Genomic DNA, 13,343 nt, shown 5'->3' on the forward strand with positions numbered 1-13,343 from the left:
CTATTCCTTTTTTATTATTATTTATGTTGTCGTTTTTGTAAAAATATATATTGTCTTTAATAATAAACAAGCATGAGGATTTTCGAAGAAACCAGGCTTTTGACTCTACACTTCCGTTTGTGTCTCCTTATTGTTAATCAGATTATGCAATGCAATCACGGCTCGAATAAGTGAGCTCACATACACGACTAACAGTTGATCATTTGTCTTTACGGAGAAAGCACGAATCATATCCGGAGTGTTCAAATTCGGTAGCAGGTTGAAAATATCTTGGAGGTTGTAAATAATCTGGTGGTTAATAGGCAGCTTACCAGCGACAACTCGCAAAAGATAGGCGTGAATGTTTTCGAGTCGTTGCTGCAGACCTTTTAGTGAATGGAGTTGGTTGGTGACTCGTGTAGAGAGAGTCCCCACACCCGAATCCTTAATATCGCGGAGTAGATGCTCCACTCCTATCTCCTCTGCCTCTTCTGCCTGAATCTCGGAGGGAACGTGCATAAATGTCTTCTTTGTCTCCGTTCCATCCTATGGAAATAAATTTTTTGAAATTAAATTATAGCATCATAGAGAAATATAGTGACACCTAAAAATCTTACATCCGACACTTCTTCAATTGCAAAGTATGCATCTGTAGGAATTCCGATATCATCGGACTTTACATCAACGATCACAAGTACGGGATTGGGTGTATATCTCTTGAAGAGTTCATTGATTTCTAGGTCGCTTGAACGTAGTTTGGGACCGCTGTGGTACCAGCCAATCAATTTCTCCTTGGCTATTTAAAAACAAAATGAAATCTATAACTAGATTGAGTATCCAGTAGTAGAGTATAATGTTACCATTCACTTTTTTAAACATGTCGTTCATCGATTCTACGTAATTATGATCAAGGAACCAGACCGACGGATCTTTTTCATCTTCTTCAAATGGTACTAAAAAAGAACAGCGATTAAGTGCACACATGAGCATAAAATACAGTGAAATTCTAAGGAGAAAATTCAATATGTATACCTGCAAAGCTGTTCGCCACATTCACTGTTTTCCCCTTTGCTTGTCCTAATAACACTCCCACCACACGTTTCTTGGTATTTCTCGCGACACGATTATAGTGATCTACAACCGAAAGCAGAACGAGTGGATGCACTATAACCGTAGTAGCCTGAATTGCTTCCTTTGCTGGCATTATTCGTTACTTAAACTTGTAATTCCTTGTGGTAATTTTATAAGATCGCGCCTTGGTCACTTTAGAATGAAGACGCGCAATCGATATAAGCCCCCCAAACGTCATATTGTAAATCAGCCACTCTGTGACTTATTTAATTTTAGTCACTTTTTCAGGAAGAATTGTCTTACTCTTCACTTCTACCTAGCATCATTTTATTTTTTCCTCACGCCATTATTGATCATTCAACACAATAATAGGTGAGTTATTCAGTATGATTCCTACCAAATTATTGAACTAGCGTGCCGAGATCAAGTGCCAAATTACGGTCTCTTTTGTGATTTTCTATATTTGTTTCTCATTATTTTTATTTGGTGGCAACTATTTTTAAAACTACGTTTCATTCTTGGCATCGAGCATTCTTTTTATTCTTAGATAATATTTTCTGTCATTGATAGGTCACTACACTAATTCTCGATTCACACATACTCCTTTTCACTGTTGAAGATTTGATTTTCATTATCTTCTATTGATTTTATTTTAGTTTTTATTTTTAGCTTAATTCAATCGAGCATTTAACCTTATTAAGCGAGTCGTAGGATATGGCCCCACATCATCGCAAGGCGATTACTACACAAAAAAAAAGGTAACTATTGAAGAAAATTTACTTAGGATTAAGCAAGATCAACCAGAATACAAATACCCTTTATACGCTTAAGAAAAAATAAGGAACTTGAGAACTCGAAACGGCAGAAAAACAACGAGAATACGTCCTTGGATATCTGCAAGAAGTCTAATATTGCTGATTTAAAAACCTCTCCAATCGTGAGTTCAAACCACTGCTCCAATCACGAGCAGCAATACGATGTGGATCCTCTTCAATACACCTCCACTATTCCAAAGAATCACCTTGGCATCTCAACAGAATTGAATTCTATTGCGACAAGCACAGCCCCTTTGGCAAATAGTATGTCAAGCGAGCCTCCAAAGAAACCAAGACGTATTCGCTCACCTGGGAATTCACTTAACGACTCAGTCAAAGGGAACGAAATCAGCGTAGAGTGTCACCGTTCATATAAAGGCATGAGTGGCAATATGGAGGAGATTGCAAGTCGAGCAAGGAAGCAGAGTAGCGGAAGAGCACGTAGAAAACCCGAACTCTACCGTACAGAGATGTGTCGATCACTTGAAGAAAATGGCTATTGTCCGTAAGTAACATCGACAGTTTTCAATGTATATTGAATTAAGCCTCCCCATTAATCTGCTTATATCAAGATACGGGAATCGCTGTGAATATGCGCACAATAAATCCGAACTTCGACCTGTATTCAGGCACTGGAATTTTAAGACAAAATTGTGTCGTACTTTTCACGAGTATGGCCATTGTCCCTATGGGAAGCGCTGTCATTATCTGCACAACGGTGGAGAAGATGAAATCCCAGAAAATGTCGTCATAGAATCACCACCTCCTCACCGGTTCAACGAAGTTGGAAATAGGCCCCACCATGAGCTAGAAACGGATAGCTCTGACCCATTTCCTATTTCTTCAAGCTATAATCAAAGCAAAAAGCTTGAAATTTGTCAAGGCGTGTCTAATGGAGTCTCTCTCGGGAATTATGCAAAGGACTCACTGCTTTCCACAACTTCAGTAACAAATGGGCGTAAAATATCCTCAGAGGCCATCGCTGAAGCTGAGGCAGCGTTCGATGCATTGGATCTGGGGGACGACAAAATATCTCCCACTTTGAGATTGCCGCATATATCCGAGGGACTAGTCAGCGGACATCAGCGAAGGCTAAGTGACCCAACAGTAGAAAGGACGATACGTGAAAATCACAATCGATTATCATTGCCAGTATCTGAGAATTCATTAAACTGGAATGAGCAAGAGATGCCGGTGACAGATTTTTCAACTTCAATTAGGCCATCAGAGACGTCGAGTTTGCAATTTGTACCCTCTTTTGATCAAAATGCGAGGCCATTTACTACCCAGAATTATTTTACTGAGTCGGGACGACGACAGTCCACACCAGATACTTCAAATTGTGCAACAGAGCATCTCTTCTATTCAAGCTTTCCTTTCAGTACTGGCTCCCATATAAATACAGGCAAAAGTTTCGCCTTTGGCAAGTCGATGGGATTTGCTCCTCATACTGATTTCGACGACATAACACCACCCACCCTCCCAGATACTCAGGTTCTTCCTCTTGAGCTAATAGAGGAGATCAACGCGGTTGGATCGACAACTTTTTTAGATGATGGAGCTCCTAAAGAGAATAGGCAAGCACGAGGAAGTAATGCATTGGAGGTAACTAAGCTACAAGTGCAGAATATACAGCATGACCACGAAGAAAATAAGCAAGTCTCATCATTTCAATATTTAAATTACTAACTATCGTGAATTCGAGTGAAGGTAGATCACATTTTCCATATAACTATTTATTTGGTTTGATAAAATATATTTGATATATCTTTTTTTTTTTACGTATATACGGTTATTATTTGTTAACTTTATTATTTGCTTGCTTTTATGGAATTTTTTGGAGTGTATGCGATTGTGAAGGATACTGTATAATTTCTTTTATCTCTTTGTCTATATATCGTATATTGACTTTGTAATAAGATTGAGGTCTTCTATTTTGTATGATCCGCGAAATTACAATAACTGAACTGTGAATAAACCAAGCCACATACCCCCTTGTTAAAAAATTTATAAACAAATTTTATCTCACTTCGAGTAATCTAGTTTCTAACAAATCAAAATCAAAGAAACCATGGCAATCGCACCTATTACTGGCAAACTCCGTAAGCGTCTCATTCTCGATCTTTCAATCTCCATTGGTCTCGGCGTCGTCGCTGGCTACGGTTACTGGCACGGAATCCACATGCCCATCGTCAATAAGCGTGATGCCTTTTATGCACGTTTGCGGGCATCAAAATCTCAGGAAGAATAAAGATCTGGTGAGTCTTCAAATTTCATTTTTACTCGACATATTTGAATACTATTATTATAAAACAACTTTTATGGAGAGTTCTATTCTCTGGACTCTTGTTTTATTCTAACAAGTGTTCTTGCTTTTGCTATCATCATTTCAATTATTTATATTGAATGCTCACCCAATATTCTACCTTCAAATAGCCATCATCACCGTTTGTACTAGTCGTTTGCGAATAAAATACTGCCTTAGATTTGTCTTTAATATTTTAAATAGTTTTTTAAACTTAATTGATGTACACTGAATCTACCATGTATTAAGCATTATCAAAGACTACAATGACATATGGTTGAAATGTTAGGTTAGATTCTAACCTAAAAATTGACGTAGTAATTCCATCCTCTCGCGTTCTAACTTCATTGCTCGAGAGATCTTCGCCCCATTATCTGCTTGACCCTACGATGCGTGGTTATAATAAACCGCAGCAACAGCAAAACCATGGATACCAATTTCAGCAACGCGCTGCTCCATCCAACCAGCCTCAGCCTCAGCCTCAGCCTGCTGTTGGTGGAGGAAGTGGGCAATATAACTCAGGACAGTATTATTATGCACAACACAATCCCGTTCATAATCAAGAGACTCATTCGGTGATATTGGTGACCGCAGGCTATGATCACACAATACGATTTTGGGAAGCACTGAGTGGAATATGCTCGCGGACAATTCAGCATCCTGATTCGGTAGGCGATGTTTGAAAAAATAACTTCTATGGGTATAGAGCGAATAATTGGATATAATAATTAGCAAGTGAATAAACTCGCTATTTCGCCAGATAGAAGATACCTTGCTGCTGCGGGTAAGCACTTCTTTATATTTGTTAATTCCTTTATATTTATACAATAATCATCTTAACAGGAAATCCTCATGTGCGACTCTACGATATTAATAGCAATAACCCGAACCCTGTAGGCATATGCATTTTATATAAAGGATGTGTAGTCACGGCATACGATAAACATATAACTTTTTTTTTCTACTGAAGGTAGCATCATTTGATGGGCACACAAGTAATATTACCGCTGTTAGTTTCCATAGCGAAGGAAAGTGGATGGTGACAGGCAGCGAGGATGGCACAGTGAAAATATGGGATCTACGGTGGGTATTCTCTATTTTTTTTTCGCTTTATAATTTAATCGGTTTATTGTTTGGATCTGGCTTTAGATCTGCAACTGTACAGCGCAACTTCGACCATAAGGCCCCAGTCAATGATGTGATAATTCATCCAAATCAAGGGGAGCTTATTTCTTGCGATCAATCCGGAAGTATTCGAATATGGGATCTTGCAAAAAACTGCTGTAGTTTTGAATTGGTAAATCCTACTTTATAACAGTATTTTAGCCCGAGAACTCAAAAAGTAACTTTTGGCAAAGGTACCTGAAGATGATGTGCCCATGAGGTCCCTTACGGCTGGATCAGATGGCACTCTGCTAATTGCTGGGAATAATAAAGTATGTTTGCAGATATTATGATTATACATGAATCCTTTTGCTCAACTGCATTCTTAATTATAGGGAACAGTGTTTGTGTGGCGCATGTCAGGTGGGAAAGATGCGACACAGCTTCAGCCCATCAAATCGTTCAGCGCGCATACACGTTATTTAACAAAGTGTTTGCTTTCTCCTGATGTCAAACACTTAGCTACCTGTAGCGCAGATACCACGGTCAAGATTTGGGATGCGCGTGATAATAGTTTTGAACTAGAGCGGACTCTTATGGGTCATCAGCGATGGGTCTGGGATTGCTCGTTTTCGGCAGATTCTGCGTATCTGGTTACTGCATCGTCAGACCATACTGCTAGATTGCTCGACTTAAGTCAAGGAGAGTTAATAAGGCAATATAATGGACACAACAAGGCGGCAGTATGTGTTGCATTGAATGACCAGTCACGATTTGAATGATCACTTTGCCATCTTTCTTTTTCAACATTCCTTTCCTTTGCTTGTATTTTAATCTATAAGAAAATTATTTCGATCGCATTCAGGTTGAAAAGAACCTAGAAAACATCTATTTGATATATATGTGGCATGAAAAGTAAATTGCTAATATTTCCTACTCTTACGTGCCATATATCATTTATGTGCACTCAAAAAACATTTCATATTTCTATCAAACATATTACCACGAATATAGAATACACACGATAAAGCAGTCACAAACTAAAATATCTTGGACGCTAATGTCAATACGTTTCTAATCAGACATGAATCCGCATTTTCGACAACGTGCCGATCCGAGAGAAACTGAAGATGATTTATTGCAACTTCAGAAAGAATTTCTTTCTTCCCCTAATGTTAATCCTGCTGCCACCCTTATTCGAAGTTCACAAAACCAGCGTGATGTAGTATCAATTGATTCTAGTTTGACTGGTGGTGCTGAACCGGTACGCGAGCAAACGTCAAAAAAGAAAAAATCTATATTTGCGATGCGAAGGGATAAAGCAAATGTTAGTGGATCGGAAAAGATCGTAGACATGGAAGCTGTTGGAGGCGGCGTTATTGGCCAAGTGAGGGAGCGTAAATGCAGCGATTCAAATTTTAATAGAGTGGTGCCTGCAACTGGATTCCCTGAACCCGTACATCGCAGCCAATTTCCTCGCGGTAACTCTCGCCCCTCAGAGAATACTAATTTCGATCAAGCGATTGCTGAAAATAATCGAGCAGATTCAAACCGTTCATTGTACTCCGAGATCCACGAGGAAAACATGAAACGCATTGAAGGAATGACTGTGGATGAAATTATTGAAGCCCAGCGCGTTCTACGTGAAACTTATGGAAAGGAGATAGTAGAAGCCCTACTTCGTCGCAAACCGGTATCAGAAAGGCCTGACCCTGAAGCACCAATTCCTAAGAAAAAAGGCGAAAAATCTGGAACTGTGCGGTTTAAAGAGGATGCAGAAATTATTGTTCTGAAAGATGTAGAAGAACAAATTCCAGAAGAGGAGCACAAAGCACAGAAAAGCGAAAGTAGAGTAGAAGACGAAGAAGCAATGGATACCCCACAAGCGTTGAAGGAAAAATATTTCAAGGACGTTCCTGAAGAACCTGAAAAGCTTGAGTGGATGGGCTACGGGCATTCGTCTACCTCTAAGAATCACTCTCAGGATATAAATGAAAGTGATACGCCAATTGTTCGCGTTCGTTTCGGGTTTCACGGTGAAGTGATCGATCCTTCCATACCTCTCCCAGTTTTTCAAGGCCTTCACCATCATGGGGAGGATCCCGATCAGCCTGGCTATACTCTTTCGGAGCTACTGCATTTATCTCGGAGCCAGGTACCTAGTCAACGCGTAATCCCGCTAAATATTATCACTCGCATTGTGCTGCGTGCAAAAAGAGGCGAATATTCTCCTCCAAAGCTTTCTGATGAAATCCTCTCATACTTGATTCACCTAAAGGCTCCGACACTCGTGCGAATATGTCTCGATCACCGACATGATTCAGTTGTGGGTGCAGCAATTCAATGCATGTGGGCTTGGATGTGCGCTGGGGATGTGACCGAGGAGCTTATGGATCGCCTAGGAATGATGGAGCGTGGATATGAAGGAGTCGCACTTGGTTCCCCCAGCGGAGTGAGATTGAAATCCCGGATGGAATATGGAATAGAGATTAATAAATCAGAAGATGGTACCGATGAGAGAGATATGGGGGCAGAGGTTGATATGACGATTGATTCTCATGCAGGGATAGCTGCGCGCGATCTCGTGGCAGGATGGTTGAAAATGAATCTTCTCCCTCGACTCCGTTATCTTCTTGATCGATGCAAGCTTCCCGATATCTGTAATCATCAGATATTAGAGATTTTACTTCGTATAGCACGCCATTCACCCTCCAGCGCAGATATGATCGCACAAGTTCCAAAGCTGCTAGGAGCATTGCACCAACAGTTTATCGATCTTACATGGCCTGCTCTTGAAGTTTCATCGGCACCAAAGGTGATGGCGCTCAGAGTCTTGAGAGTGGTTTGCATGGGAAACAGGGCAGCAGCTGAAAAAATAGCCGGCGTAACCTCAGATGACGATGATGGCGAACCAGAAGTCAATAATCAAGTGGACTCACTATTGAAATTTATTTTCATACCGCCCGAAGCTGTCCATAACCCATTGCTCGCATACGAGTTACAAGTAGAATCCCTTCGTTTGTTTGAAGTGCTGGCTGCCTACGGACTGAGGTGCGATCTCTTTGAACAGTGTTTCCCACAATTTTCATCATGGATACAAGAGCTGCATTCGTTGGTGAGTGAAAATCCCATTAAAAATAATGGAAACAAACAACATGAATGGAAGTGGATTCGAGTTATTACCCTGCTGCGCCTGCTTATATCTCTTACACATGTCGCATCTGATACTACCCGCTCAACTCCTGCCCACTCCATCTGCTGGACACAGCCAACAGCATTCATATCTCTTGCGGTTGATATGTTAACTGAAAGAGACTTGATGCAGGAAACAGATAACTTCAAAAAATATCGGGAACAATTAAGAGGCGCTTTGGTGGGCTATGTAGCTGCGTGGTGTCAGTACTTGGATCGGAATCCTCCTACTGATGCAAACATGATCAAAGGCGTGTGGACTAAACTGGATCAGTTGAGACATGCTTGTTTTGCCGAGCCTCTTGGAAAAGTATTGCAAGATTTTCGAGATGGATGGAGTAGGAGTCGTGGAGATTCAGAAATTAGCGTTCAAGTCGAGAATTTAGCTGGAGTATATCGCCCTCTAGCAGCAGCATTCTGTCAGAACCTAGTTGCAAGCGGAGAGATTATTAATGCTTGGCTGCAACATGTTAAATTGGCATTCAACATTTCACGACTAGGAGAGAAGTCTGCGCTCAACAAGTTAATTTCCCCCGAAACCCTTAATATAGTTCGTGTTTTACGCGAGGTTTCCGCAGAAATTATGAGATACACTAATTTCGGGTGGGCAAAATATTTTTCGCGGCACGTGGGATTATCTTTGTGTACTTGGGTGCGGGCTATTCACCTGCTATTCTATGCTGACAAAGAAGCATGTGATAGGAGACTAACAGCTGTAAAAGAGGAGGAGGGAAAGAGCATCTTCCATGCGTACTACGGGAGCGCATTAATGGCACTGAGGGTATGTGATGATGAATGGTGGGCATCTTTTCTGCTTGTTGAAGTCGTGTTACATCCACCAAATCTCGATAATCTCTTGGCACAAGACTCTCAGGAGAATGCTTCTGAAGTTGTCGATGCGCTACTTCCACTCTTCAGTGAGAGATGGAGCGAATATATCACCCACTCTCGTGCGCTATGTACTCAAAACGCAAAGGGGATCAAAAGCTTAGTCACAACACTGGATCCTTCTTACTGTTGGTGGAGAGAATGGGCGCTGATCCCTGTAGATACAATTTGGAAGAAAAAATCCACTTTTCCCATTGAATCTGCTGCTCTAGCGGTTCTCAGAGTCGCGAACGAGGTGACCGGACAATATTGGGCTTCAGGAATTGTATCGATCATGAAGTTAATCCTGCTCTCCGATACAATCATACGCAATGATTTTATTCGCACCTCGATTGCTTATTTCCTCTCTTCCCAGCCGCCCCCTAATGCAGTGGATGGGGATTTGGAATTGTGTTTTGAGTCAACCTCGAACGGATTGCCCTTTCACCGTCTATTTTCTGATTTTGCTGCTCAATATGCTGCCATCTCATTCGGTGACACGCTTTTCGCACGCCTTCTCGTGCTCCCACTATCCATGCATTTCGCTTCTGATTATCGTCTTTGCGTGTGGGAGGAGCAATCAGATGCTCTTTCTTCGATTTCACTGAGATTGAATGATATTGTCAGGAGTGCAGACTATTTTGAGTCGGCGGAAAGGGATGATATTGTGTTGAGGGCATATATGAAGGCTGTGGCTCGCGGTCTAATCACAAAGGCAAGAAATGAATTCCTGTACGCAGTAGCTTTACACCATTTGCGTCGATTTTGCTTCGATTTTGGGGAAAATGGGGAAGATTCGAATGCGAAGAAGTTGAGACAGGAGTTAGCGATGGGATTGGTGAATAATGCAGAGGACGAGGTACTTTTGGATTGGATTGGCACGAATAACGAGGCCAGCAGGAGTTTTGAGTTAGTTGAGAGTTTGGTTGGAGTACGTGGAATGCAACGTGTAAAAGAATTGATCTAATATGGCTTTTATATGATTATTTTTTGTTTGTTTACTTCATATTAGAATTTTATTTACATGCTATTCACTATTAAATTTTATATATTTTGGCTGAATTGGGTTTATGAATTTATTTATTGTCTGCTATCACATTGAATTTTTTTTTCCTCTTGGATAATTCAAATGTTCTAGCTGGTTAAAAGTAAATGCTACGCTAAGAAATTTTGAGGTTTATCCTTAGATATGATTACTTGCGGCAAACATAAAATGTACTTTGCTCATCCTTGAGTTTGTTGGCTAGTAAATGCTTAATTTTATATTTAGTCCATTATTCCTTAAAATGGTTAAAAAATTGGATGTAAAACAAAATAAAGGATAGGACGAAAAATAGACCTAATCAATTCTAGTTTTCTCTCTCTCCAACTTGGTTAAAATCTCGCCAGCCTTAGCGGTAAGAGTAGTGGAACGCACAGCAGGTGACTTGATACCTGGTGCCGCCGCAGCTGCCGCCTCCAGAAAATCTAAGGGCACAAGCTTAGGCCAATTAACGAATTGTACACCATTATCGAACATGAAGCGATAAGCTGTCACCACCACGGCAAGCCAGAAAAACGTGAAAACGGTGAAAAGGCTGAATCCAGAAGTGACACGCAGAATTGTGCCAAAAACAAGCATCAAAATTCCAAGAGCAAAAATATAAGGTACGATACGGAATCTAAGTGCTTGCTCTCTAACAAAGGGAGAGCCAGTGTATTCCTCAGCAGTGGGAGGTACAAAATTTCCCAATGCAAGATCATATGCATCTTGTCGTGCCCCATCCAAATAATTGTTTTTGACGTAGCGCACGATTGAATTCACGAGATCCTGCAGCGCCCCAGCTTTAGTGCGATTCCCCGTGCGAGTAAAATCAGTCTTCAATGCGCCCGTACCGGAGTACGCAATGCTCACTGCATCAGCATTATCAGCCCACACGTTACGGAATAGGAAGTAAAAAGTCTCAAACGCAACAATGTCTTCATCCTGGCCAAGAACCCCAACTTCGCGAAGCTGGCGATTGAGAGCATGGCGCGCAAGCATGGATTGGACCACGTTGGTACGATCGAGGCAATCCATACAGTTGGTGCGGCAAACAGACTGCTGAAGTCGGCGAACTTTTTCTCCAGGGGCGGTTTCATCCACATAACAATAGCTTGAAACGAAATTTTAACCAAGTTTGCAAGTAAATACAAAGCAACTGAATATATATGCATACCCTTGCTGCAACAAATCGCTTTCAATTTGGTTGATAAGCAGTTGAATACGATCCCATCGCATCCGCTTGCACTCCTTATGGAAGTCAAAATGCAAGTAACGCACTCTCTCATCCTTAAGTCGATTGACTTGTTTCTCAAAAGCATTGGCAACGTCCATCTCGTGTCCTTTGGTGTTCACGAGGTTAATCATGATAGTTGGTCCGTACGAGTCGAGGACTTTGTCGACATGACGCTTAAATGCAGAAGGCTATTTTCAGTTAAATATAAGTATCAAAATAAATCTTATGGCCAATAGAAAACACTATAAAACAATTCGGAGTTTACTTACTGTTTGAACTTTATCTTGAATAAGCATTTTTGGTACATATTTCATATTAACCATTTGCGCCCAAAATATAGGAATGGAGCCTCGTATCTGGACATACGACATCTTGATCTTTCCGGTGATGGTTGCTCCTCCAGCTGAAGGACCGTCAAGCAGAACTAGCTGCTCAGTTTCAACAAAGTTGGACACGTTCCCTTCAAGATCAACACCACGAGAGAAATAGCGCGTGCCGGCGCGGTAGCGGCTGCGGCGCGAAATTAAGGCAAAGATGAAACTCTTACCCTTAATCGAGGTTTGAACTGCTTCTGCAACTATAATTTATCATGAGTAACTGCACAATACGAAGTGTATCAAAATAACTTACACCCATGCATGACTGGCAAGATAAACGCATCAAACTAAAGGTAAATAATTGTTAATATAATGAGTCAGTATTGAATAATACGGTTGGATTACATTATATTGTCCATTTTCGGTCTCTTCAATCAATTTCGTCTGCATATATCGATTCCAGAAAAATCTTTCATCTGCCTAATAAGAACAGCAATCGCTCAGAAAAATTCCTCAGCAAGCTCCAAAGTGCTAACTTACACGTTTCCACAAAGGCAAGCCAACTTGGCTAGTCAGTTGCAACTGCCTTTGCAAAGTTTGAGTCAAGTCGTAAGTGTATGAAAAATGAAATGCGTGCCCTTGCAAATGATTTTCCAATAACTGTAGATATGCTTTCTCGTCCTCCATCTTCAAGCGCATAAAATTCATATATCAGTCTCAAACAATCGAAATTGATAACAAGCAAAACATACTTGTGAAGTGGATAATTGCTGTTCTTTCTCAGGAGTTGTAACAGGTATAATTTTAACGGCAGTAGCGCGGTAGATATCATGCTCTCCGAGGCGTCCTACACGTTGGCGCTGTGTGATAACGACCATGCGCTCTCCTAGTATCAATATGTTTAATAATAAGCGACAAAATACAATTCCGAATTGAAAAACACACCAGATATTAGGCGAATAAACCCAAATACACCATACACTGTCAGGGCATGTTTTTTTTCAGATGGGACAAGTGCATTGCCATTCTCAAGTACTAACGGTTAATACGATTAGTCTCGGTTCAATATTCTGTATACGAGATGATGTATTACCATCCAGTCGCACTTTCCCCGTAATTCTATCTATTACTAAGAGTTCAGGTTTGGATGATGGATCTTGGTAATAAGGTTCCAAAATGAGAGTCCCGTTGCTTATATAACTAATATGGTTATAAAAGATATTAGGAATATTACATATGATAATTTCAAGTCTAGACAATAATCTTACAGTCGCAGGGTTTCATGTAAACGTATGGGAGACATAGTCAAAACACTCGAATACTTTGAACGTTAAAGAAAAGATACTTGGAAAAATAAAGAAAAATCCCCCACTTTCTTTCTTATTTTGCCGTTATATATTTCTTGAGAGATGGGGCAAAAAAGTTCCCCTTTAAC

General features: G+C 40.7%; 5 protein-coding genes across 5 annotated transcripts; 3 read left to right on the forward strand and 2 right to left on the reverse strand.

Annotated features, from left to right (window-relative positions):
- Nucleotides 1–105: 105 nt before the first annotated feature.
- Nucleotides 106–1,183, reverse strand: VTP21DRAFT_2339 (uncharacterized protein; the record flags this gene model as incomplete). Its single annotated transcript, XM_069392521.1, has 4 exons — nt 106–525; nt 597–775; nt 840–932; nt 1,012–1,183. The coding sequence occupies 4 exons, from the start codon at nt 1,181–1,183 to the stop codon at nt 106–108; spliced, it is 864 nt and encodes a 287-aa protein (XP_069250228.1).
- Nucleotides 1,184–1,764: 581 nt separating this feature from the next.
- VTP21DRAFT_2340 (uncharacterized protein) lies at nt 1,765–3,554 on the forward strand (the record flags this gene model as incomplete). Its single annotated transcript, XM_069392523.1, has 3 exons — nt 1,765–1,808; nt 1,882–2,370; nt 2,438–3,554. 3 exons carry the CDS (start codon nt 1,765–1,767, stop codon nt 3,552–3,554), a joined length of 1,650 nt encoding a protein of 549 aa, XP_069250229.1.
- Nucleotides 3,555–4,559: 1,005 nt separating this feature from the next.
- Nucleotides 4,560–6,056, forward strand: VTP21DRAFT_2341 (uncharacterized protein; the record flags this gene model as incomplete). The annotated part of the gene is made up of 7 exons (XM_069392524.1): nt 4,560–4,838; nt 4,903–4,954; nt 5,014–5,063; nt 5,141–5,253; nt 5,320–5,467; nt 5,529–5,606; nt 5,670–6,056. The coding sequence occupies 7 exons, from the start codon at nt 4,560–4,562 to the stop codon at nt 6,054–6,056; spliced, it is 1,107 nt and encodes a 368-aa protein (XP_069250230.1).
- Nucleotides 6,057–6,358: 302 nt separating this feature from the next.
- Nucleotides 6,359–10,300, forward strand: VTP21DRAFT_2342 (uncharacterized protein; the record flags this gene model as incomplete). The annotated part of the gene is made up of 1 exon (XM_069392525.1): nt 6,359–10,300. The coding sequence occupies one exon, from the start codon at nt 6,359–6,361 to the stop codon at nt 10,298–10,300; it is 3,942 nt and encodes a 1,313-aa protein (XP_069250231.1).
- A 372-nt stretch (nt 10,301–10,672) lies between these two features.
- On the reverse strand, nt 10,673–13,211 carry VTP21DRAFT_2343 (uncharacterized protein; the record flags this gene model as incomplete). The annotated part of the gene is made up of 10 exons (XM_069392526.1): nt 10,673–11,468; nt 11,532–11,779; nt 11,861–12,168; nt 12,222–12,255; nt 12,314–12,388; nt 12,449–12,595; nt 12,661–12,794; nt 12,854–12,943; nt 13,002–13,108; nt 13,177–13,211. 10 exons carry the CDS (start codon nt 13,209–13,211, stop codon nt 10,673–10,675), a joined length of 1,974 nt encoding a protein of 657 aa, XP_069250232.1.
- Nucleotides 13,212–13,343: the final 132 nt, after the last annotated feature.

This window comes from Calcarisporiella thermophila, assembly GCF_041956535.1.
Source record: "Calcarisporiella thermophila strain CBS 279.70 unplaced genomic scaffold VTP21scaffold_14, whole genome shotgun sequence".
NCBI lineage: Eukaryota > Fungi > Calcarisporiellomycota > Calcarisporiellomycetes > Calcarisporiellales > Calcarisporiellaceae > Calcarisporiella > Calcarisporiella thermophila.